At 61.2% G+C, this 25,262-nt stretch overlaps 1 protein-coding gene across 1 annotated transcript in view; it reads right to left on the bottom strand.

The window, feature by feature from the left end:
* Positions 1 to 21: 21 nt before the first annotated feature.
* Positions 22 to 25,262, bottom strand: part of NTSR1 (neurotensin receptor 1) — a 41,547-nt gene continuing 16,306 nt past the window's right edge. The window contains exons 2-4 of the mRNA XM_039236930.1: positions 6,497 to 6,698; positions 3,258 to 3,348; positions 22 to 2,455 (exon numbers count right to left, since the gene is read on the bottom strand). Coding sequence (XP_039092861.1) covers positions 2,206 to 2,455; positions 3,258 to 3,348; positions 6,497 to 6,698 — 543 coding nt within the window. The 3' untranslated portion in view covers positions 22 to 2,205. The remainder of the gene's footprint in view (positions 2,456 to 3,257; positions 3,349 to 6,496; positions 6,699 to 25,262) is intronic.

Here is a 25,262-nt window from a genome sequence, read left to right on the forward strand (position 1 = left end):
GGGGGGGGGGGGGGGGGGACAGCATGCTGGCTGCACAGTGGGGTGGGCTCATGTGTCCCTGCCTCAGGCCTCGGGGGCCCACAGCTTTCAGGGTCTTCTGCAGAAGTTCCTTCTTCCGCTGCTGTTTCTTGAAGCCCTGGTGGGGGGAGAGGCCCCGAGCCGGGGGACCCCAGCCCCCTGCCCCCCAGCCTTCAGGAGCCACCACCAAAGAGCACGTGGTTGGTAAAAGGGCCCCGGGGAGGGTTGGCTGCTGCGTCAGTAAATGCCTGTTCAATAAACCAATGAGTGGATGAATGGATGTGGGCGCACTGGCCCCTGGACATTGGATCCCAGCCACGGGGGCCACGGCTCCTTTATTGAGGGCTCGGTGGCTTTGTTCTTGCTGGTTACGTCACAGTTGGCGGGGGGCTCAAGCCACATGACGGGGTTTCAGCATCACTGCTGGCCAGTCACATGGGACACCGGCTTCTGGAGCTGCGTGTGACGTGGCCAGGAACCGACTCTATGGGGCTGGACGGCACCAGGGGCTGCGCGTGGCTGTGGCTCTACCTGCACGAAGCGGGCACACAGGAAGGCGAAGACGGCGAGAGTCAAACAGACTTGGGCTGCAGTACAGACCCCGCCCCGCTGTGTCCAGGAGGCTCCGGGATGGTGGGGTGTCCCCATCCTGCGTCAACCCTGCCCCCACCCCAGGGAACCGCCCCTTCTGTCCATCCTGCGCTGGGTCCACCGGACTCACGTGTCCCGGCCCAGAGGCAGGAACGACCACACCCATCTGTCAGGTGGCCGAGCGGAGGATCCAGGCCCAAGGTCCGGAGCACAGGGAGGGTCTGAGGGCCTCCAGGAACGAGCCCAGGCCCTCGTTCTGACGCCCACTGCCCGGGCCCAGCCTCAGCCTTTGCTAAACAGATGCCCACTCGCTGCCCAGCTGCCCTGCTCACCCGCCCAGAGCAGATGCTGTGTGCGAGGTCTGGGCTGGCCTCGTCCCCTGTGTGGATGGCCCCTGGGTCACAGGACCCACTGTGGGCTGACCCCCCACCCTGGTGCTGTCCTTGGTGAATGGGGAAGGACCCTGTGGGGTTTAAGCAGGACACGGTTCATAGTAAGATGCCCATCGACGTCGTCCCATCCAGCTTGTTTTCATGCTGGGGCGACATCGAGCCTTGGTCACCCAGGACAGGGACCCGGCCTCCTGAGTCCCAAGTCAGGGCTGCTCGCAGCAGTCGGCCGGCGTGACCATCTCCCTTCAGGCCAAATATGCTCCTAAGCCAGGCGAGAACCTACCTTTAAAAGTGCATCTCACTTTCCAGGCCCTTCTGCCACTGTCTTCCCCTGGCTCAGGGGAACTTCTAGGGCAAGGCCAGGCCCAGGCCATCCTGTCTGGAGACCGGCTCTTACAGACCAAGGAGGCGCCTGCCCTTCTGTGTCCCTGGAGCTGGGGCTGCGGCCCGCCGGCCGTGACAGACGGGCTGTACCCATGGCTCCTCCTCCTCCCCTGCCGCTGAGTCCCCAGAGCTGGCATCTCTCTGGGACCTGGCCGACTGGCCTCCACTCCAGGGAGCCGAGCAGGGGAGCTCACCCGCACAGCGGACAAGGGCACGCGGGACGTCCTGGCCTGGCCTGGGCTGGAGACAAGATTCCACTAACTCTGCCAAGCCAAGAGGCCTTCCGGAGAGTTCTGCAACTCTGCAGAGCCTGGCGAGGAAGGGGGCGAAGGAGGCCTGGGTCCGGCCGACGGCCTGAGTCCCGGGTGGCCCGCTGGGGCGCATGGAAGTCCCTGGGAATGGCCCTTGGAGGGTGGCAGTCTGGCTGCCTGCAGTACCGCAGGAGGGTAGGGGTGCTCTCCTCGCTCCCTCCGGTGCCAGGACCGTGGCCAGCACTCCCCCTCTCCCGGCACTGCCGCCTCTGGGGGGGCCGCCGCCTCCCAACGCCCGCCCGGCCTGTGCCTTTCATTTCTGTCCTCTCTCAACACAGCCGTCTGGGAACAAAGAAGTCTGCCTTCACCCACCACTGATTTCTCCTCATTAAAGGCCCTTTCTGGATCCGGGAGAGGAGCAATCACTCTCTGGCTTTCAAAGAGGAGAGGAGGGAGGGGCGGGGCAGGCTGAGGGAGAAGCTGAAAGAAGTGGGGCCCCGCTCCTGCTCCGGGGGTGGGGGCGCCGACCCCCCAGCCTCCTCCCTGGGGGGTGCGCCGGCCCCACCCGCCTAGTACAGCGTTTCCCGGGTGACGTTGCTGGAGAAGGTGTGGTTGCTGGACACGCTGTTGGTCTTCCCGGAGGAGGCCGGCCTCCTCCTCCTGCGCCCCCACAGGGGACAGAGGCAGGCCAGCGTGGACAGGAAGGCCTGGCGGAAGTTGGCGGAGACCAGGTTGTACAGGATGGGGTTGATGGCGGAGCTGACGTAGAAGAGAGCGTTGGTCAGCATGTAGAAGTAGTGGTAGAAGTCGTAGAGGAACCTGGGAGGGAGGAGGGAGGGTGGGTGCTCGGCCCCCCGGCCCCCCGGCCCCCGAGCAGGAGGCAGCCGGGCAGCAGATGCGCAGACGCGGTTGGTGGCTTGGGACTAAGATTTAAGAAACGACTCGTAAATTTCCGACATGGGGACATTCCGGGGAAGTTCCAGGACCCTGGCTTGTCTTGAGAGGCTGGACATTGTGCCCTCACCCCTGCTGGTACCGCTCAGCACAGCTGGGCTGGGCCCTCCTCCCTGGGGGGTGCGCCGTCTGCCTGCCCTCCCGCGTGCGGGTGCGGAGTCCCAGCTCCCCGGCCTGAACCCAACAGCCAGGGCAGGAACCCCTCCTCGGGCTCCTGGACAGCAGTGTACCTCGCCCTCAGGGGAGGGAGGGTGTTCTGGAAGCTTCTACGTGGTCTCCGGGCTCGTCCTTTGGCCGCACGGTGTGGCCCGCATGCGTCCTGGGAGTGCTCCCAGCAGCTCCCGCACCTGCGGTGGCCCAGCCCCCGCCCACATCCAGCAGGGCGCCCGTCCGGACGTCTCTCAACTTGTCTCACGCCCACTCCCTTGGTCCGCTTTCCTGTTCTGCCGCCACCTGCCCCTGGGCTGAGCGGCTTCCATGGCCTCTGTCCCTCCGTGGCCTTTTTCCTTCCCCCAGCCCAGTCACAGCCACACCAAGGACGTGTGGGGACGCGTGACCCGCACCCTTGCCCTGAGCTGCTCTGCTCGGCGCCCCCCACCCACCAGCCTACCTGCCGTGGGAGCCTCTCCCAGCCCGACCCCCCACCGCCCGCGGCTCTGGTACTCACGGGGTCCACTGCGTGTCTGAGACGTAGCAGAACATGAGACGCCGCACGTGGTAGGGCAGCCAGCACACCACGAAGGCGATGACCACTGCCCCTGAGACACAGAGAGACGTGGGTGAAGGGACGTGTCCTGTTACGTGCGCCGGTGACCTGACACTCGAGAGGGTGGGCGCCGCCTGCAGACTCGGGGCACCTCTCTCAACATCCTGATGACATGTTTTTGCAGAAATAGGAAAACCCGTCCTACGATTCCCGTGGAGTCTGCAGGGACCCCAGGAACGATCTCGGGAAAGAAGGAAGATGCACGACTCTCACGTCCTGACTTCAAAACCTGCCACGAACCACAGGAGTGAACACAGTGTGACGCCGGCTCAAAGACAGACACGCAGACCACGGGGTAGAGAGAGAGCCCAGAAACAAGCGCGTCTGGTCGCTGCCTCCCTGCGAGGCTGCAGGACAGGACCGTCGGAGGAAGGTGGTTTCTTCAACAACCAGTGTCGGGGAAACGGGCGGCCACGTGCGGAAGAAGGAAGCTGAACCCCGACCTCACAGTCTATGCGAGACTAACTCAACGTGGATCGAAGACCTAAAGGCAGTAAGAACTAACGGTATAAAATTCTTAGGGGAAACGGAGGGCGCAAAGCTGACGATGTTGAGTTTGGCGGTGATTTCTTGGATACGGCACCAAAGGCACAGACAACAAAAGAAAAAACGGATGATCTAGATTCTACGTAAAACCTAAAAACCATCCATCCAGGACACAGTCAACAGAATGAAAAGGTATCACACAGAATGGGAGAAAATATTTACATAACGTATCTGCTCCGGGATTAATAGCCAGCAGAGAGCTAAATTAATACTACACAGAGAGCTAAAGTTCACCAGCGAAAATCAAACCACCCGCTTAAACATTTAGAAATGGGCAAAGGGCTTGAATAGACATTTCTCCAAGGAAGATACACAACGGGTTAATCAGCACATGGAAAACTGCTCAACGTCACTCGTCATTGGGGAAATGCAATCCCAGACTATGGTAAGAGCCCATCCCACACCCTGGACGGCTACCATATTAAATAAAAGCCCGCAGAAAATAGTGGGTTTTGGTGAGGATGTGGAGACATCAGAGCCCGTCTGCACTGTTGGTGGGAATGTAAAATCGTACATCTGCTTTGGGAAAGAGTGTGGCAATTCCTCCAAAAATTAAAAATAGAATTACCATATGATCCAGCAGTTCTACTCTTTTTTTTCCTATTTATTTGATTATTTCCAATTTTAAGTAATGAACTATTTTTTAAATTTGCATCCCAGTTAGTTAGCATATAGTGCAACAATGATTTCAGGAGTAGACTCCTTAGGGCCCCGCACCTGTTGAGCCCATCCCCCTCCCACACCAGGATTTCTACTCTTGAGCATGTTCCCCAGAGAACTGAAATGCGGGCCCCAAGCAGATGCCTGTGCACACAGCCGCTCCACTTACAACGGCCAGAAGGTGGGGCGACTCTCGTGTCCGACAAGCGGATACACACAACGTGGTGCATCCATTAATGGAATGTCACTCAGCAAAAGAAAGGGAATTCTGACACGAGCCACAGCATGAGCCTCCAGGACATGATGCTCAGTGACCTAAGTCAGACACCAAAACACAACGATTCTACTCTCATGAGGTCCCCAGAGTAGTCAAAGTCACGGAGACAGAGAGGGGGTGGTGGCCGTCAGGGGCTGGGGGAAGGGGGGTGGGGAGTTAGTGTTTTGTGGGGACAGAGTTTCAGGTTGTAAGATGAAAACGTTCTGGAGACGGATGGTGGCGATGGCCATACAACATTAGGAATGTACGTAATATCACTGAACGAACACTTAAAAATGGTCAGGATGGTAACTTGTGTGCTACGAGCACTTTACCATAATTCAAAAGAAAGCAATAAAAAAGCCAACCACTCTGGAAACCCCCGGGCTGGCCCGGTGCAGAGGGGGCACTGTCCCTGAGACGGCGTGTTCTCTTCCTGCGGCCTGGGGGGAACTCGCAGGAGGTGCTTGGTTCGGAGGCCGCGGTCCCCTGGCTGCTGTCCTGATCCCACAGGCCCCGGAGGCCCCTGAAGGGGGGGCTGCGCTGCGGGCGGCAGTGGGAAATGGGGCTGTTCCAGGAAGCCTGTCCCGGACACAGCAGAACAAGTGCTGTGACCTTGACCCGAGGCCACGGCAAGCTACGCTGCTCTCTTATCGATAATATTACAATGACTAATGCTGAAAGGGTGATACTTTGGAAATCCTAGACCTAATACATTATTAAAATTAATTTTATATGTTTCTTTTTACTTTTTAAACATGACAGCACATTTAAATGGCCACTAGACCACTTCACATTATGTGGGTCCTGTGCCCTATTCCTATTGGCTATGCTATTTGGACCTATTTCTTCTAAGAACCAGTGGCCACTGAGGGACAGGTGGCCGGGGGCAGAGGCCCAGAGGCCTGACTGCTGGGGCGAGGGTGACAGCGATTGGGAAGGCTGCGGGGGCCTGGGGAGGCACAGGGAGGTGGTCAGGGTGGGGCTGGGTGAAGCTGCCTTCAGCAGAGCGGTGGGGGGGGGCAGGAGGCAGGGTGTTTGAGAAAGCGCTCCCCCAGGATGCCTTCTCTGGGCACAAGGATCACCCACGCGGTGTTCCACACACGGAGCTCCGCGGCCCACGGGAGCATCAGCTCCACCTGGCGCTCTCCGTGACCGGGGCTGGCTTGGGAGTTTGGTAGGGCTGGTCTTTAGGATTCCTTATCAGAATGTGGGCCACCGCACAGGGGGGCTGCTCTTCAAGTCTCCCTCTTTGCCTGGTGCCTGGCTCACGTGGTAACCCCCACCTCTGCTGCTGCATGGCTGTCTGAGCAAGCTGCCTGACCCACAGTCCATGCTCAGGAGACTTGTTGAACCGGTGAATGGATGAGTGATCAGACAGATGGGTGGATGGGTGGGTGGGTGGATGGATGGAGAGAGATGGATGGATGGATGGATGGATGGAAGGATGGAGAGAGATGGGTGAGTGGGTGGATGGATGGATGAATAGGTAGATGTGTGGGTGGAGTAAAGAGCACAGATACCTGGCTGGAGACAGCCCCTGAGTCTGGCTTGGACTGCTCCATTTTCCGGGTCTTAAACTTTGCCCTGTTTGGTGGTGTGAGGCTCACAGCTCTGCTGGCCCCTGGCTGCCACCCGCCCCCACCCCCCACCCCCAAAGGGCCCAGCAGTTACGTACGTAAGACCCGAACACCGTGCCTTAGGGCCTGGACCCTGCCGGGCTCGATGGACATGCTGAATGAGCTGTGTTGGTCTCCAACTGTGCACACCTGGCCCTGCTCAGCTGCCTGGCTGACCATGATGGTCAGCTTGTTGGCGATGATGGTGTTCAGGATGGAGATGACCACCATGGGGAACACGAAGGACATGAAGGTGTTGACCTGCAGAGAGACAGAGGACAGCCATCAGGCCGGTGTGCAGGGGCCGCTGCCCTGGTGCCTGCCCCTCCAGCTGGGAGTCTGGGGCCTGGAGGATGGAAGGTGCTTGGTCTTTGGGGTCAGACTGGTAGCCATACACTCCACTTTCTGCCCATTTCCCACCCACCCCTGGCTCAGAGGGGGTTCACAGAGTCTTTGACACCTCAGGGAGCCCCTCTGCATGGGGTTCAGTCTGTGCAGTGTGGTGAGTCCTGGCTGTGGTGAAGGGCGGGGGCTCTCTGTTTCCAGGTCTGGAGACAATGGGTCACGGATGCCGTCCCTGAGCATGGCGCTGGTCCTCCAGGATGGCTGAACCCAGCTGCCATCACGCTGGATGCAGACAGTTCAAGTTTGGACAGAAATGGAAGGCCCTTCCCCTCCACCACCCCTCTGCCTCTCAGTGCATGGAAAGGGCTTCTTACTGGCCCCTCTAACTTCCGTGTCCTTTGCATCTGGGGAAACTGAGCCACAGACAGGCTAAGGGGCTGGGCCTGCACTTGGCCCGGCCTGTCTGAGCCTGAGTCTGGCCTTGCTGGGACGCCAGGCTGAGACGGACATTCGCAGCCACTTTGCAGGGGTGGCCCGGATGGGCAGTGGGGAGCGGGTCTCCCGCAGAGCTGGACTAGACCCTGGCGTCGCCCCTCAGGGCACCGGCACGCCAGCCTCAAGCGGTACACAAGCACGCCTGGCTTTTTATTCTTCCTGAGGCTCCTGTCGTCTGGCGCCCTGGCTCCCTGTGTGGCCTCGCCCTCAAGATGCTGCAGCGGGTCTGTCCGTTAGGCTGCCCCCAATGTTCATTTTGAACTTCACGTTCAAACAAGCTTTTGGTTGTAGGTGGCTCCGCTGGGCGGCTGCAATTCTTCTGGGAGGTTCCAGGGTCTCCACCTGGGGTTCCCTGGGCCCCCGGCCGCACCCCTGCTACCTCCTAACCCGTGTGCCCACAGCCCTCGAGAGCAGAGCTGAGGGTCCTCAACAGTACGGCAGACATGGTGTCACCAGGTGAGGACAGCAGCACCTCTGTCCTGCTCAGTGGGCAGGGAGGCCCAGCGGCCCTCCTGGCGGTCAGGCGTCTGTCCAGAGCAGGGCAGACTCCCACGCCTGCTCTCTTGAGGGCGCTGGCTGAGGCCTCCAGAGGCCCTGCCCACCCGCCCCGGGTTCCAGGGCCCACCTGGGAGATCTCGAGGGCTGGTGGCTGCTGGAGGAGACCTCTGTGCCATCGGAACAAATCTCTGCTAAACTAGGGCGAATGGGCCCTCGGGCGGGGCCTCTCCCACACGCGCCGGCCCCAGTGCCCGTCACTCACTGCTGGCCTGGGTTCTGACAGTCGCCTCCGCCAGGCACCCTTCTCCCCCAACGGTCACGGAGCTCGGGAGGCCGGTCCCCAGATGGGGCCCCATTGTACCTCGCTTGGTGAGGACGGTGCTGGCGAGCAGAGGGGCAGCTCGGGGAAGGCTTCTGAGGCTCCTGCTGGGCTGGGGGCTGGGCAGGGAGGGGTGCAGGGGACGCTGTGTCTGGGCCCAGGAGACAAACTAATTCCCTGTGAGTCATCGCAGCCCGGTATAATTTAAACAGAACAACGTCTCCAACACAGATTTGAAATGTCAAAACATTTAAGACACCGTACCTCGCTGAGCACAGGGAGTAGGGATCGCTGCCTCTGAGGGCCAGGTGGGGGCCATTAGCAGGGGCCAGGGCCCAGCCTGGGGGGCTGTGAGGGCTGGTCTGAGGCCCCCGTGGTTTCCCTTGGTCACGAGGTCTGCAGCGAGGAGAGGGGGCCTCAGCCGGCAGGCCTGCCCCAATCGGAGGCTTGGCCCGCACGGACTTCCAGGGGCTGGAATGCCTCTCCCCGGTGTCCCCCACCCCTCCGGCCTGGAGATGGACACTGAATCTGGATTGTGGGGGCACCGGGGGCACACCTGACTCTGGGGGTTTGCCTTCTCTTGCCAAAGCTCAGAGCATGGATGGGGGCCCCTTCCTGCATTCGACCCCCCCATTTCTGGAATCCCGAAGCAGCCCACCTGCTGACACTGAGCAAAAGGAACACGTCTCATAAGCCTGGCATGGAGTCTCTGGGGATGCTGCAAATGGCATCCCAGGAAGGCGAGGAGGCCCAGGCGAGGGAACCAGGTAGGAGCAGGTGTGGACACCCTGCCTGGCTTGGCATTTGTCCCAACAAAACACAAGACTTGGGAACAGATAAGCCGATGCTAAAATTCAAATAGAAACAAGTAATTCAAGAATAGCCAGGAAAGCTCTGGAAAGGAAGAGCGATGGGTCAGTGCCAGACAGGGAGGCAGCAACTTACCACCCACTTACAAACTACCGGACACACGAAGCAGAGACGTGGTGAGAACAGTCTGGCATGGAGACATGGGTGGACAGAGAGGCCAGTGGAGGGGAGACAGGCCAGAAATGGTGCCCAATGAGGCAAAGCGCGGTGTTGGGTAGAGATGGCAGCATGTCAGGGAGAGGGAGGCAGGGTGACTGCCTGCAAAGCCAGAAGACTGGACCCTCAGGGCCTGCTGTGTCCGAAGACCCCTCCCCTCTGCTTCCCTGGAACTGCTCACCCTCCAGGTCCGTCCAGTGGGCACATCCCTAAAGGTGTAGGTGGGCCCTCATTGGACAAATGCAGGCCATTTCTCCAGCCCTGTGCCAATCACATTTGTCTGGCAGAGCTGACCCCAGGCCTCTTGTTCAGGATGGCAACCCGGGGCAGGGGTGGGGCAAGGTGCACTTGTAAGTCTATTTCCCACCTTGTGGGGAGACGGGCACAGCGACGGAGCACCAGTGGGCGGGGCCTCCCCCCAGGACCCCTGGGGCCCCTGATCCGCCTTCTGCAGCTGCTGCTCCCAGACTTTTAGCTTTTCTTGAGCAAAAATCTATTTCCTTATTCCCCTCAGGACAATCTGAATTGGCTCCCTAATTGTACCCTAATCACAGATCCCACGCCAACATCATGCAGATGGAGCAAAGATTACAACCTAGAAAGTAGAGCCACAAAACGATCTGAAACTGAATTTCAAAAACAAAGCAGTTCAGGCACTGCTATAAAACTTTGGTATAAAAAAAAAAATCAATGATGGGAAAAAATCCCTTCTGCTGCCCTGGGAGAAATCCCTGTCCCACCTTGCCTCCAAACGTCCCGGTAACCACGGCTGTCCTGCCTCGTCGTCCCTGTGGGCCGTAGCGGCTTCTAGCTGGACCCAGAGAGCCTGCCAGGAAGCAGGTTCCTGAGCGGGAGCGTCCAGTGGCCCAGGGCTCGGCTTCGTCTGCCCAACACCTGCCTCCCAGAGCCTGTCCTCCATCCTGACACGGTGGCTGAGCGTCCTCCCCCGGGGCCTTGACTGACCGCAGGGCGAGCTCTGACCAGTGGGCAGCCTGCTTCGGGGAGGACAGGGCTTCTGAGCTAGAGGCCACGAGCTGAGATGCCTCTCCGCCTCCCTCTGTCCCTTGCCTCTGGGCTCTGCAGCCCGGCCAGGGCTGGAAACCCCTGAGGGGGGAGGGCCTCCAGGAGGCATGGGTTGGGGGGGATGGGAGGGGGTGGGGGGGTCGGACCTTGGCCTCAGACACACTTGGTGGTCCACTGGCTGGCTAGCTGGGGCTTTGCGCAGTTCCAGGACGGCCTCTCAGCCTTAGCTTTCTCACTTCTGAAAGGGGGACAGTAAGGGCGCTCCGCTCAGTGCTGAGAGCACGGTCTCTACCTTTGGTGCCCAGGATGTTACTGGGGGATCCGCTTGGGGACTGTGCCCGGATGCTCTGAGACGCTGGCATGGCCAGTCCTGAGGACTTGGGCTGGTTTCTGCCCTCCAGCACTTATAATTTCGTGAGGGGGGATGGAGCGGAACGAGTAAGCAATAAAAAGGAGGTGTGCATCGAGGGACAGAGGGTCTCCCTGGAAGGGAGGGCCGGCCCCCAGTCCTGGGGGTGCACACAGCAGGCACCACCGTGGATGCGGGCAGCCTGGCCCGGCTCCAGGCCCTCGGTCAGCCGGGCAGTTCTCCACTGGGACCCCTCCCTTCCTCTTTCAAAGGGCCTAGGCTCGCTCCTCACTTCTTTTGTTTTGTACTGGGGCCCACGTCTCTCCACTTAATCCTATGTGTTTAGATACAGAGATGGCCCCTGGGCTCACACTGCTTCAGGGCTCCACAACCAGCCTGCCGTGAGTGGGAAGACACCAAGCAGGGTCAGGCTGTTTGCAAACCCGGAATGAAAATCACACGCGTCACCCTGCCTCCCCAGGACTGGGAAGTGCGAGGGGTGTAAGGGACCAGGTCTCAGTGGGTATGTCCTCAATCCAGACGTAGGCCAAAGATAAGGAAAGGGGATTTCAAGGTGACACAGCCCAGCGTTTCCCATCACTCATCTAACAAGCACCCTGACACTCTAGACGCTGCTGGGGTCTGGAATTTGAAGACCTGCCACCCAGTAGGGACACACACATGGACAAGTGTCTGGAAAACAAGACAGAGCGATGCTGAGCCGCGCAGCGCTCCGTGGGTCAGTGCTGGCCCAGGCCTGGGCTTCTGGGGGAGGAACTGCTGACGTTCTGAGCCAACAGGTGGAGGGCCAGAGCCGAGGACGGGGCCTGTGACCTGGAGGGGACATATGGCTCATGTTTAGCGCCTGAAAGGCCAGCACGGGTTGGACTCCAGGCACTGGGTGCCTCTGGCGGCTTAGCTCGCCTGCTTCTGTCTGCAGGCGTCGGCCTATCCAACACAGTCAGTCCCTACGTGATAGCTCTGATAAGCAGACTTTGGCTGCACATGAAAAGAACATTTTGAGTGCCCCTAACTTCCCCTTTCTAGCTGATACATGAGCGGACACTTTCCATGAGGCAGACAGCGTGGTCAGAGCTCTGTCTGTACTTCACTGAATACGCACATCAAATCACTGGGGTGGGAGCTATCAGTACTTTCACTTAATCGAAGAAGCAACCCAGACCCAGTCTGCCCACAGCTGGGGCGCTCACGCCGCACGTCACAGATGTTTTAAGGCAGGGAGCAGACGAAAGGAAAAGCATCCCGTTGTGAGGGCAGGAGCCAGACCAGGTGTGGCACCTCATCCTCATGGGCGGAGCTTCGCTGGGCACGAGGCTTGCCCACAACTGCCCAGAGAGGATGCTGTTTCTGGGTGAGTGCACAGTTTTGAGAACAACTTCTGGTTCTGAGATCATGACTCGTTGGTGATCTCTAAGAGCTGAACCTCTGCATTTCTCTCCTCTCTTTGATCTCCCTTCGGCTCCACTCTGGTCCCCATGCTCTTCTCGGCCTTGACACTTCTGGGAGAGGCTGGACAGCGTCGCTGGGGACTCAGGGAGGGACAGTGCTCCAGCCCAGGAGCTGGGGGTTCAGCACCACGGATAGTGCCACCTAAGCCATGGCACCGCTGGGACCTGGGGTGGCGAAGACCTGGGGTGGGGGTGAAGGAGTGGGGGGGGCAGTGAGGGGCTGGTGTGAGGGAGGTGGGCTGGAGTTGGGGAGACCTGAGGCGGGACCCCAAGCCAGCTAGGAGCAGGGGCCATCAGGGACACTCCACCCCCTCTCTAGCCCCTTCTCTAGAACCTGTAACCCGTGTAGGAGGCGCGCCCCACGGCCCGCCCGCGGCTCCTGCGCCCGGGAGGGAGTCTCCCCTGTAGGAGCCACAGCGGCCGCAGGCTGCGAGTGAACTCAGGAGAAACAGAAGGCCCTCTGGAGCCACATCCTGTCTGTTCCTGGCTGTGCTGTGAGGCCCGGCACCAGCTGGGCGGCTGGGAGACCCTCAATCGGATTAGGAAGGTGGCCTGCCCAGCACGCCTGCCCCTTCCTGAGGGCTGGGGAGGCAGCCTCCAGAAGGGGCAGGGTGGCCCCTCCCCTGGGTCGCATGCTGGAGAGGCACCGTGGGCCTGGCCTTGGCTGAGAGTTGGGGGCCGCACGAACCCCCACGGCAGCTGGGGTGGCGAGCTGGCTCCTCTCAAAACCACACGGAAGCCATCTGTAGCGTGCGGCCAGCTGTCGGGGGTGTGTGCTGCAGGCCTCTTTGCTGTGTTGTCTAATGTCTGCTGCCTAACGAGCCCATGACACGGCTCACATCAGCGGGACATCTGCTAAGTGGCAACAAACGGGCTCTAAAAATCCTTGACAAGGACACGCTACAGAGCAGTGAGCCGTGAGCAGGTGCGTGGCAGCCTGACCCCTGGGCATGGCCCCCACTGTTTTGTCCTCCAGAATGAGAGCAGGAAGGTGTCTTAGTCGTCACCTAACACACGGACACCGTGGCCCACGTGGGGTGCTCCCAGCTCCTGTCCCCACCCGCACAACCTGCTGTGATGGGGACCATTTTCTTGCTGTGACGAAGTCTGTCTTGCAGGGTGGCTCCCGGCCTGTAGGAACCAGCTGCTGTCCCCCCCCCCCACCCCCACGCAGACATGAGCTGATCTGATCAGGTTTGCTAAGCCTTTGGTGCGCATTCTCCCACTGTGTGGGGAATTCATCTGACTCAGGGATTACGAGTGGTGCTGATTCACTCAGCACAGAGCAACCTGGGGGTTTTGCATGAGCCTCTGACAGAGTTCAAGGTGTCAGGGCTCTGCTCCATGCCAGGAAAACCTGGGGACCTGGTCATGATCAAGACCCCAGCCCGAGGGGGCTCTGTGCTCGGATGCGGGGGAGGGGTGGGTTTCCAAAGAGTTCAGTGGACCCCTTGGTGGTGCCTCAGGGTGGGGCTCGGAGGGGTGGGGAGCTCACACACCGAGGGGCCGAGACCCCGAGCAGGAGCATCAGCTGCCTGTCAGCCATGTAGTAAGGAGAGCAGCGCGGAGCCAGGGCTCGGCCTGGGGACTGTCACCTGCCCTGTTCTCTGAGCTCCCGGTGTCACAGTCCGATGGACGTGAGGCCCTACAACTGTCAGTGTTTTCTTGCCACGTAATTGTGTGGGCAGTGGAGCAAATATCCTGCTCCTTCCCAATGTCGAGTCGCCGTCCACTGGCAGTGCTGGCCACTGCGCTCCGGTGGACGTCTGCTCTGTACCCTCATCTCCGCCCTCCCAACAGAATCAGTGCTCCGGCCCTGCTTTACGTGAGTCTGCTTACGGTGGACCCAGAGCCGAGCGGCCGGTGTGAGGGAGGAGGGCTGGGCAGCCACTCATACCCCCCAAGCCCGAATCGGCCCCACAGTAGCTCTGGTTTCTCCCAACGGCTCTGGCCATGCCGCTGGGCACAGGAGGGTGCCGCTGTGACCACCACTTAACGGTCAGTGAGCGAGGTCTCTGCTTCCTGCCTATAGTCTGTTGTTATTCCAGCGAACTCGACCGCAGCGAAACAGTCTCACCAACACAGGGGCCACGGGGTAAAACCCACAGCTCAGCTGGGGGCAGAGTGGAGACAGAGCATTCCTACAACTGGGTAAATTCCTCCCCTGGGCTGGGAGACGTCTGATCGATGTGGCTGCTTTGGCGTGAGCCCCACGCCTGGTTCCGGCTCTCTGTGCCTGCCTGTCTCCGGAGTGGCTGCCACCAGCCCCCACGTGCTGCTAAGTGGCCTGCTGGCCCCTGGACGTCGTGGTGATGGCCTGCACCTTTCCTCCTTCCTAACCGTCATGGGCAGCCTTGGCACTGCGGGGTCACCTTGGGGCCAAGCCCTCCCCTAGACATCCTGGGCTAAGAGGTGACCATCACTGGTCCCTTGCCAGCTCCTGGCCCATGGAGGAGGGTCCTCGAAGACTGCTGATGGCTTCCTGCACCCCTAGATGCATGGCTTTTGCAATGCGGCTGGCCGCTGCTCCGAGGATGTGGGGTCTGGGCCCAGCCCCTGCCGGTCCGGGCTCTGGCCTCTGACATGCAGTGGAGTCCTGCCTCATATGTCCTGCTCTCATCCCCTCAGAACATGGCTCACAGCATGAGGAAAGGGCCGGCACCAACCTGCAGACAGGTGACGGGGGCCATCTCGGACCGTCCAGGCCTGTGGAGCCAGTGGGTGATGCGAGCCACCCAAGGGACCCCAGCTGAGACCAGCTGAGCCGGCCGAGTTCCCATCCTGAGAATCACAGTACTGTTGTTGTTCGAGCCAACAAGGTTTGGACTGTCTTGTTGGGCAGCAGAGGCTGCCTGACACACTGCCTGACAACGTACTGCATTTCCTCTTTTCTTTAGAGACAGAAGGGGGGGGGGTCAGAGAGAGGGAGAGAGAGAATCCTAAGCAGGCTCCATGCTCAGCGCAGAGCCTGATGTGGGGCTTGATCTCATAACTGTGAGATCATGACTTGAGCCAAAATCACAAGTTGGACACAACCGACTGAGCCACCAGGCACCCCCGTATTTTTCATGTACCTGCCCCCCCACTACACTTTCTCTTTGGAGAGAACACCCTTGTGTCAGTAACATATGACCCGCCCCAGGGGCTGACCCGAGAAGGCAGGGGGTCATGTGCAGCTCTGGGCTGTCCTACCCCAGAATGCAGGGACGGGTCTTATAAAGCAAACTCAGGTGGCACCTGCTGTGTGCAAGCAGGGTCAGGGTGCGAAGGAAGACAGAGGACAGATTTCTTTCATTTTTGCTTCCTGTAAAGAGAGGCTCATCAGTGAGCGTGACCTATGGGTCTGATTTCTTGGAAAAGCAGCAGCGTGTAATTAAACCTTGCCAGAGGGGAGCTGACTCCTTGCTGGTGGATGAAAGCCAAGTGTGCAAACAGATGTGGTCCCTGGGCAGCTGAGCCTGGGTGGGGCGGGTGGGCCTGGGTCCTTTAAGGGCTCTGCGGTCTGATGATGTCGAAGTGGGACCCTCCCTCGATCCCTGCTGTCAGCAAACGCTGGTCCGTGCTCCAGCTGGCTTACGGTCATGTGCATTTGTGTGTCTACCTGTGCACGGGTATGTGAGTGTTTCTGTGTGTGTGCATGCGCGTATGTGTACACGTGCTGTGAATATGTGCGTGCGCATGTGTGTGCACGTGTGCTTCTGGATGTGCGTGTGCATGTGTGTTTTTGGCTGTGTGTGCACGTGTGTTTCTGTGTGCGTGTGAGCTTGTGTGAGCGTGCACTGCATTTCTGGGCGTACGTGTGTACACACGCATGTGCTGTGTGCATGTACGTGTGCTTCTGTGTGCATGTGAGCGTGTGTGCACTCGGCTTCCCATTGCTCCTGTTTTGCCACGGGTGCACACAGAACCCAGAAAGTCACTTTGACCAGGAAACGCCTCAGGACGGTGAGGGGCTTGGGGGCCTTGGCCTCCGTCGCGTTGCCCCCAGATTCTGAACCAATCCCCTGCCTCCTGAACCCTAAGGGGATATGTTTCAGAACAAACTGTCCACTCAGCTAATATGTGGGCTTTCATGTTCACGTTTATGGTCCGTGCGCAGCCCTGAAGACGGGGCTCAGTGGCGAGGGCAGTGGTCGAACATGGGCTCTGGGTCTGGCGTGCAGACCAGACCCCTAGGAAACAGGGACCGGTCGGAACCCAGTTCTCAGGTGACCCCTTTGCTATCTGTCCTCGGGGGGCTGCCCACCTCCACCCACGGCCTCAAAGTCTGGGGCAGACGGAACCGGGGAGCCCCACGGCCAGGCCCCACCCCCTTCATTCTGCACAGTTCCTCCTGCGCCTCTGATGCCAGCGCTGGGCGCGCCCGCCTCACGCTGCCCAGGCGGGTGAGGTTCTGCCACAGACTGAAGGGTGTGGCCCCCCCAAATTCAGATGCAGGTTTCTGGCTTCCAAGGGTATGGTGTTAGGAGGCCTTCAGGGGTGATGAGGTCGTGAGGGGGCCCTTAAAATAGAGACTCCAGAGCATTCCCTGGCCCCTTCCATCGGGTGAACACACCCTGGGGAGAAGCCATCGTGGCCCGGGACTCGGGCTCTCACCAGACACAGATGTGCCCGCTCCCTCAGCCCAGACCTGCGGCCTCCACGGTTGTGAGGCCCGTGTGGCCGCTGTTTGGAAGCCCCAGTCCCTCCCGAGCGGCCAGAGCGGATGAGCCCCCTCGTCGGCGTGCACCCGCCAGAAGTGACAGGGCAGGCCTCTGGGCCACACCAGGGCCACACCTGGGCCCGGGGTCACTGTCCTCAGTGCAGGGTGGGGCCACCCCCTCGCACCACCCCTCCCCCATGAAAGGAATTTTATCTCCTTTTTTATCTCTTTCCTAGGAAGCTGCTCGTCACAGACAGAATGGCTCACTCGTTACACTGGAGTGTTTCTAGCGGGTCTTGGCTGGGGAGAGAGGCTCTGGCTGAGCCACCGGCAGCCTCTGTGGACAGCAAACGAAGCATCCCCCGTCCCCTGCGTGGTGCCATGCAGGGTGCCCACCTGTCCCGCCCGCCGCGCTTACGGCGATTTGCGTAACTGAATGGGGCTGGCCAGGGTGCAGGGCTGTTTGGAGCTCCGGGTGGGGACAGAACCGTGTGGGGACAGGGCGACCTCCCCAGCACAGACCGAGTCCGGGTGTCACCCAGAGCACCAGGTAAGCGCGGGGCAGTCTGGAGGGACAGCTTACCTTCCTTTTGGTTGGCGCACGGCCGTTTATGATGGGACATGTGTCTGTGCTGTCCCCACCTGTCGGCTGCGTGGGGACAGAGCCTGGCGCTCTGGCCACTGAAACGCTCCCAGTGTGAACACAGACAGAAGATGGCAGCTGGCTCAGTGCCCTTGGGCTCCTGATTTGTAAACAGGGACGGTCCAAGAAGCCCCCAGGCTAGAGGGTCAGGGTTAGCTCTTTTCTAAAAAAAAAATGCTTATTTATTTTTGAGAGAGAGAGAGCAAGTGCAAGTGGGGGAGGGGCAGCGAGAGGGGGATAGGATCCCAGGCAGGATCTGCAAGGTCAGCACAGAGCCCGACGCGGGGCTCAAACCCACACACCACGGGACCATGACCTGAGCCGAAGTCCGACACTCAACCGCCTGAGCCCCCCAGGTGCCCCCAGAGTTAGCTCTTAAAACCTTAATTCTTGGTGTGAGGCATGAGGAATGGCTGTCTGCCTCAGGGCTTCACTGAGATAATACGCTAATGACACATTATTCACGGTAATGCCAGCTCACCCAACTCAGAGCTTCCCCAAGATGAGAGTGGCTGTCCAAGGGGGGTGTCCCCCCTCCTCGGGGAGGTGGCCCTGAGCTTCCCTTCCCAAACTGGGGCGCTGGCGCGGATGCAGGAGTGGAGTCCACACGGGAGCCTCCACCTGCCCTGGGAGGCGGCTGTCCCCGCAGACAGGGGTGTGGGTGCAAGTCAGCCAACTGCCTCTGAAGGGAACCAGCTGGTCCCCTCCCCCTAACCAGCACTAATGACGTCCTCCAGAGCCGTGACTCTGAAGGGCCGCCTTGCTGAGGACTGAGGCCACTTCCCTGTTTTGACTGGTGATCAAGACTCATTTTCTCTGACAGATCTTCTCCCCGGAAGGTATTCACACGCTGTTTGTGACATTTAAATTGCTTGGAATTTGCAAGTCCAATGGTGGCATGAATATTCATGGCTGTGTGTTACCCTTGGGTTCTCTTCTCCATGGCTCCCAGGATGCAGGGGGGGGAGGGGGCGCCTCTCTGCAGTGAAGTGACAAGTCCTACTGACGCCTATGGTGGCTTCTCACCAGAGAATGCTTTGGAACCTGAAAGCCACCAGGGGTCCCTTTCACCAAGTGGGCAGGGCCGTCCTTGGGCCACCCCGTGACCCCACCAGGCCAGACACAGAGCCAGGGAAGGGCAGGAGGGCTGGAGGCAGTGAGGAGTGAGGTGCACAGGCCTCCCGTTTGATCTACTTTTCTTAACCAGAGGGGGCTGTGAGGGGTCTGGAAAAGACCCAGGCCTCCGCTGGCCTTGGCCGTGGCCGGGCTGCGCGCCCCCGCCCCCTAGGACATGCCGGCCTCCCTTCCGTCCATCACTCAACACGGAGCTAACAGCATCGGGATGCGCCCCCCAGTGGCCACGGGCAGAGGCACCATCCCTGAGCCTGGACAGTCAGAGGGAGCCAGGGGTCCACACCTTCGAGAAACATCTGACCTGTCGAGGCTGCACGATCTGGCCATCGAGAGGCTGACCCGCACGATGACGGCCCACCTGTCCGGCTCGGATGTAGAACATGTGCGCACTTCCGCCACGCAGAACGGTTTGGTGCCTTCTCAGAAACAAACAAAAAAGAGCTGCCATGCGGCCCAGCAATTCCGCTCTGGGTACATCCCCTAAAGAACTGAAAACAGGTCAGAGAGATACCTGCACACTCACATTCACAACAGCCAACAGGTGGAGGCCACCCAAGTGCCCACACATGGGTGGATGGGTAAACAAAGCATGGCCCCTGCACACAGCAGAATACGATTCAGCTTAAAAACGAAGGGGATTCTGACACCTGCTACCACGCGGGTGAACCCTGAGGACACCACGCTGAGCGACATAAGCCAGTCACAAAGACAACACTCTGGTGCTGTTTACAGCAGGCCCCTGGAGGAATGAAATGCACGATCCTCTGCTGCAGAGAGTGGGTGGTGGCCAGGCAGATGGGGACAGTGTCAGGTTTGCAAGACGGAGAGAGTCACGGAGATGGATGGTGGCGAGGGCCGCACGAGACTGAATGTGCTTAGTACCAGGCGCCTGTGCTCTTAGAAATGGTTAAGATGGGAAATTTTATGGGAACTTTACCACAATAAAAACATGGGAAGAAAACTCCAAAATATACAAAGAACTCAACGAGAAGGCAAATACCCCCCCAAATGAGTGAAAGATCTGAACAGATACCTCATTAAACGAGATCTGCAGATGACAAAGTAAGCATATGAAAAGGGGCTCAGTTACTAAGTGTCAGTACTGAGGGGGCATCAGTACTGAGGGGGCATCAGGTACTGAGGTGGTGTCGGTACTGAGGGGGCGTCGGTACTGAGGGGGCGTCGGTACTGAGGGGGCGTCAGGTACTGAGGGGGCGTCGGTACTGGGGGGCGTCGGTACTGAGGGGGCGTCGGTACTGAGGGGGCGTCAGGTACTGAGGGGGCGTCGGTACTGAGGGGGCGTCGGTACTGAAGGGGCGTCAGGTACTGAGGGGCGTCGGTACTGAGGGGCGTCGGTACTGAGGGGGCGTCGGTACTGAGGGGCGTCAGGTACGGAGGGGCGTCGGTACTGAGGGGGCGTCGGTTCCGAGGGGGTCGCTGAAGTGAAAACAGACCAGGCTGCGGGGCGGCAGGGGCGCTCACACGCGTTCCTTCGTTGCCGGCAGGAACGCAACAGCTTCGGTTACTTTGGAAGGTGGCTGGTGGTTTCTTACGAAAGAAACATACTCTTATACATGATCAGCAGCCGCACCCCTTCTATTCACCTTCCGTCCACACAAAAGCTGCACTCGGTGTTGGCGGCGGCTTTGCCCACAATCACCAAAACTCGGCAGCAAGCAGGATGCCCTCGGCGGGTGCCGGACACACAGCTGTGGGCCACCCAGGCAGCGGAACGTTATTCGGGGCTAGAAAGACGTGAGCTGCCAGGTGCTGACAACACAAAAGCTTACATGCAAACTCCTGAGCGAGAGAAGCCAATCGGAGAAGGCTCCACACCGTGCGATCCCAGCTCCGTGACGTTCTAGAAAAGGCAGAACCGTGGACACAGGGAAGCTAGGAGCTGGCTTCTGGGCAGAACTCCGTCACACCCTCAGGTGTTTGGAACCAGTTCCTGGGTCCCCTTAGTCCCTAGTGCCCACGGCTGTCCTAAGGTGCCCACACCCACGTGGCCACCTTCCTCAGGACGCACCCAATGTCCTTTAAAACGGGCACAGCAGCAGACCGTTAACAGCTAAGCCAAGGGCTGCCCGGCGCCTCTGTGTGAAGGGGTGAGCCCGCCCAGCCCCGCCCAGCCCCGCCCAGCACCGGCCGCCATTCTCCTGCGGTGGCCACGGGGTCCCTCTCCGCAGCCCCGCCACCCGGGCTCGGTCTCTCTGACGCTCCCCAGCAGCCCCGTCCATTAGGCCGCCTGACTGGGGAGGGGCGCGGGTCCTTCCCGACCCCGGCCCCCAGCCCCCAGCCCGGGGGCAGATGCTGCAGGATCCGATGCATCTGGGCTGATGCCTCCAGAGGCCAGGCAGAGGCTGCCCGCCCGTCTCCCCCCATCCCCTGCCAGCTTCCGGAGAGCCCGAGGGTCAGGCTCCTCTCCCTCCCTTCCCCATCCCCGGGGCCTCACCCTCACCAACCGCATCCTGCCTGCCGCTGCCCGCACTGACCCCCCCGCCCCTGATCCGAGGATGGGGCGCTCCCACAAAGACGCACATCGCTGGGGGAGAACCTGCCCCCCCCCCCGCCCAGGCCCTAGGAGGGGACAGCTCTGTGATGCGGGGGTGGGGCCCTCACACCTGCACACAGCGTCACCAGGAGCCCTCCTCCCCGGCCCGAGGGCGGGGCCCGGTGTTGGGGCCAGTGCGAGGAGGTCTCAGCCCTTGTCACCAAGCCCGACAGCCTGCCAGGGCAGTGTCCCCAAACCAACGAAGACCTAAACCCTAAACCTTTTCTGCCCAACCAGCTGCAGCATGGGCACCTCTGCCCTGGCATTTGGTGGGGGCACCTGCCCTGTTTGCCCTAGATACCTGGTTTTAGCGCCGAAGCCTCCCATCTGGAAGCCCTCAGTCCCCGGCACAGGGGGACAGGTCACCCTCCTCAGGGCCACGGGGCTGAGCTCCCGCTGCTGCCCCTCCCCCACACATGGCCAGCTGGGCCGAGCTCAGATCCGACAGAGGGGTCAGGGACGTCCTGCGTTGAGTCAGCTGCCCAGCCGGCTGCTGCTTCCCCCGCACGACCTCCCAGCCTCACTCCGAGGCCTGGAGCCCCTACGGGCAGGGAGAGCACTGTCCCCCAGTCCACTGTCCCCCACCAGCCACTGCCTCCCGACACGGACCCCCTGATACTGCCCCCCCCCGCCACTGCCCCTGGCCTGGGGATGAGGAAGGCGAGAGCTCAACTGCGTGGCGAGGCCCGAGCGTCTCAGGCTGTGGCCGGGGTGAGGCCGGGACCCTGCACAGCAGCCTGGGACGCAGGCGCCACTCTTGCCCCTGTACCCACGGGCCCAGGGCAGGGAGGCTGGACATCTGAGGCCCACAGGCAGGGACTCCAGAATGTCCACGTCCAGCCAAGGGGTGCTCTCCCCGCCTCAGCCGCCCCCCTGCCCCAGGGCAGGAGGGATGGGCCTCCTTCGGCTCTCCCTCCGTGTCATCTCTTTCCAAGGGGCTGGGAACACACGGCCTTCCCCGACGGGTCATCCCTGGGGCTCCAGGGGTCTGCTCTCCCCCCCCACCCCAGCCCCGCCCCCTGCCTCCTGCAACGGCACCCCTGAGGCTGCTCGTACAGCCGACTGGGGCTGTACATTCGGGGGCGCCGCGTGTACATTCGGACAGGGTCACGCTCAGTGTTGAGTCCCTGCCAGCCAGGAGCTGTCCAAGTGCGGACGGGCCGCGGGCCGGACATCGGTCCCTTGGCTCTTGCAACTGGGTTACCTGGCTGCTGTCAGAAGGGGTGGGGTCAGCAGACGGCCTTGGGGGGCCTCCCCATCTCAGCCGAACCCCAAGACCTGTCCCTGCCCCGAGGCGCCTCCATCCTGAGCCCAGGGCAGGCGGTGGCTGTGTTAATGCCCGGTGGAGGCCGCTGGCTGAACACCTGGCCGGTCTGTGACCCCCAGCAGGCCCCCCACCCCCACCCCTGGCAATCCGCTCAGCAGGGAAAGCACAGCTCAGAACCAGCTCGCCCTTCACGCACATTCTTTCTCCCCCTTTTCTCTGTCTGAGCAAGACTCACACACAGAGCCTGACGTCCACCGTGCGCACGCATCTTCCGTCTTCCGCAGAGCGCCCGGCCGGCCCATGTGGAAGTGGGGTCTGAGGGCTGGCGGGCAATTAAAGCCACAAACGCCTTCACTTTTACTGAAATAGAAACAGCTTTGCAGAGAGGATGTTGACAAATGAGCCCTCTGCCATTTTTAGAAACCCGACGGTAAAAACCTGCAAGAGTGGACTGTTGAAAACGGCCGCTTGGCTCACTCACGGGCGGGGCTTCCGGCTGTCCGTCCCGGGGATGAACTTCAGTAGCCTGCTGACCTCCTGGCGGGGGTCAGGGCTGTGTCACCGGCCTCTGCCCTTGTTACTCACTGAGGAAGCAGAGCACAGGGGTGGTGAGGGTGAGGGGTGGAGGGCTTCATGGAGGAGGCAACCCCAGGCCCAGCTGAGCCAGGAGGGGGGAACGTGGGCATCTGTGGGAGCGGGGGGAGTGCGCGGAGCCCAAACCTCCCTTCTGCTGCATCAAAGCGCGGGTGCTGGGAGCATTCAGGGCACAGCAATCCACCCACTTCCCCAGACAGAAGCTGCTTAGCCCTCCTCCAGGAAGTCTTCCTGGTGCTCTAGCCCACACTGTTCATAAGTCAACATTGCTCTTCCTTGTCCTCACAGGGAGCCCTGGGAGGGGTGCAAAGAGCCATCGGGGCCTGTCTGGGCCCCTACGGGTTGTCGCTTCGGGCAATCCCAGGGCTGCGCAGGTAGCTGAGAGGGGGGCTGTCCTCAGTGACAAGTCTGAGGGGCCGTAGGGGGCCACGGCGGCTTTCGCGCACGGGTCCCCATGGGGGACAACATGACTGGCCTGGCTTCCGAGCCGGACCAGATGGTCTCTCTGGACCAGGCACGAACACAGGGCCGGCCAGGGCCCTCTCGTTCCCGCCATGTGCTGGTGACGGGCGCCAGAGCCCAGCCCTCCAGCCGGTCTCCTGACAGACTCAGGGACCTGCGGGTCGGCCCCCAGGCGGCATCTGCAGCTTTGCGCGGCGGGAAGGACAGCTGGAGCTTTCCGCCTGGCCCCATTAGCGGTAGAGAGGGCACCACATGGCCCCAAACCAGCGAAACAACGAAGAAAGCCCTGGGTGCTTGTGAATGTGCCTGGGGGGCTCTAACCGCAGGGGACAGCTGGATTCTTGGGGGCCCAGCGTGTGGGGGGTGGGGGATGTCAGCTCTATCTTACGGGTGGGACACGGGATGCAGACGGAGGGGGGGCTGGGGCTCTGTCTCCTTGAACTTCCCAGGCCAGGCACCTCTGGGGTTTTCTTCATAAAGAGCCCGTCCTTCTGGGCTCCCCTCTCCAGCAGCGGCCGTTTCTCTAGGGCAGGAGGAATGAGAACAGTCTAACGTGTTGCTGATGGAAGCGAAAATCCCAGAGAGTGGGGGCCCGAGCCGCCGGGGCCCCCGGACAGCCATCCTGTCTGCGTCCTGGCCTGTGCTCGGGCTGTGACTGTGCTGACCCCGGCTCACAATGTCAGGGCAAGTGTCAGGCAGTCGGCCCACAGGGGTCTCATCTATCTTGAGAATTAGTTAAAAAGGTCGGGGAAGGATTCCATTAAGCCTCAGCAGGAGGTCCCCCAGAAAGGGCCGAAAGTGGTTCTAAATGCTTTACATGCCAAGCAAGACACCTGCCTTGGGGCTGGGAGGCGGTTGCCGGCCGGTGCTGCTGACCCAGCCGAGTCTTGGGGGAATGTGGCTCTGTCTCGCCCTGGGGCGGGGACAGGGCAGAAGGCCCCTCGGCTCTTCTGGGGGCCACTGAGGCCCAGGCAGTGGGTTCGGAGGCTCGAGGCGGAGCCACTGGGGCCCTCCTGCTCCAGGGCGGGGAGCTCTTGCGGGTGGCCGGGCACCTGAGCACACCCCGGCCTCGCTGCCTGGCCGCCGCCCCCCCCCCCCCCCCCCCGCCGTGTCCAGCTTGCCCTCGGGCCGACCTCCTGGCCACGATCCCGGCATCCACACCCGCGCTCCGGCTCACCCAGCACTTCGGAGCCGCCCCAGGTGCTGTACCCAGAAGTCAGCCCGGACCTGCTCTGCTCGCGTGTCCCTCTGGCCTTCACGGTGGCTACTGGAGGCGCCTTCCCGGATCCTGACCCAGGCTCAGTGACCTGCGGGTGGGCTAAATGCTATGGGCTTGGGGCACAAAGGATAGACCCTGGAGTCACAGACCTAACACCCTCCTCGCCATGGCCAGCCGGACTGTCATAGGTGCCTGTCCCCTGCGTGGTCATGAAAGCCACCTGAGCTCGGGGCTCAGCACAGACCCGTGGGTGCACTGGAGCCGGCCCGCTGGAGAGCTTCCCGCGATGGGACCACTGGCCAAGGTGCGGGCAGGCAGTGTGCCCGGCCGGGGCTGCAGCCGCAGGGTCGGGCTCCAGCACCTGGCAGCTGCACGTGGAGACGGCGCCCCAGATGCAGCGGAGCAGACAGGCCGCACGTGCCCCACGCACCTGCCCCCTCCTGGGTCTCCTGTGGCCCTTGCCTGGCAGGGGCAGCGCCAGCAATCGTACGATGCACTCGGGGTGCGGCAGAGAAGGTGGGGGTTCTGGGGTGAGGGGCACACGGGTGCCGCATCTCGAGCCGTTGCCTTGGCCGGAAGATGGATACGCTGTGCGAGCCCCCCAGGGTCACTACCGGCATTTCGTGAGATTACGGACGGAAGGGGGTCCCCGGCATGCCTGAGCTGTGGTCCGCTCCCTTCCTGTGCCCCACCCCTACCCCCACCAGGGGCTGAGTCCTTGCAGGGGGGCCGGAGGCACGTCCTCAGCTGAGGCTGCGCAGAGTGCAGAGCGCAGCCCTTATCAGG

Source organism: Hyaena hyaena, unplaced genomic scaffold (assembly GCF_003009895.1).
Source record: "Hyaena hyaena isolate Hyena2069 unplaced genomic scaffold, ASM300989v1 scaffold_118, whole genome shotgun sequence".
NCBI lineage: Eukaryota > Metazoa > Chordata > Mammalia > Carnivora > Hyaenidae > Hyaena > Hyaena hyaena.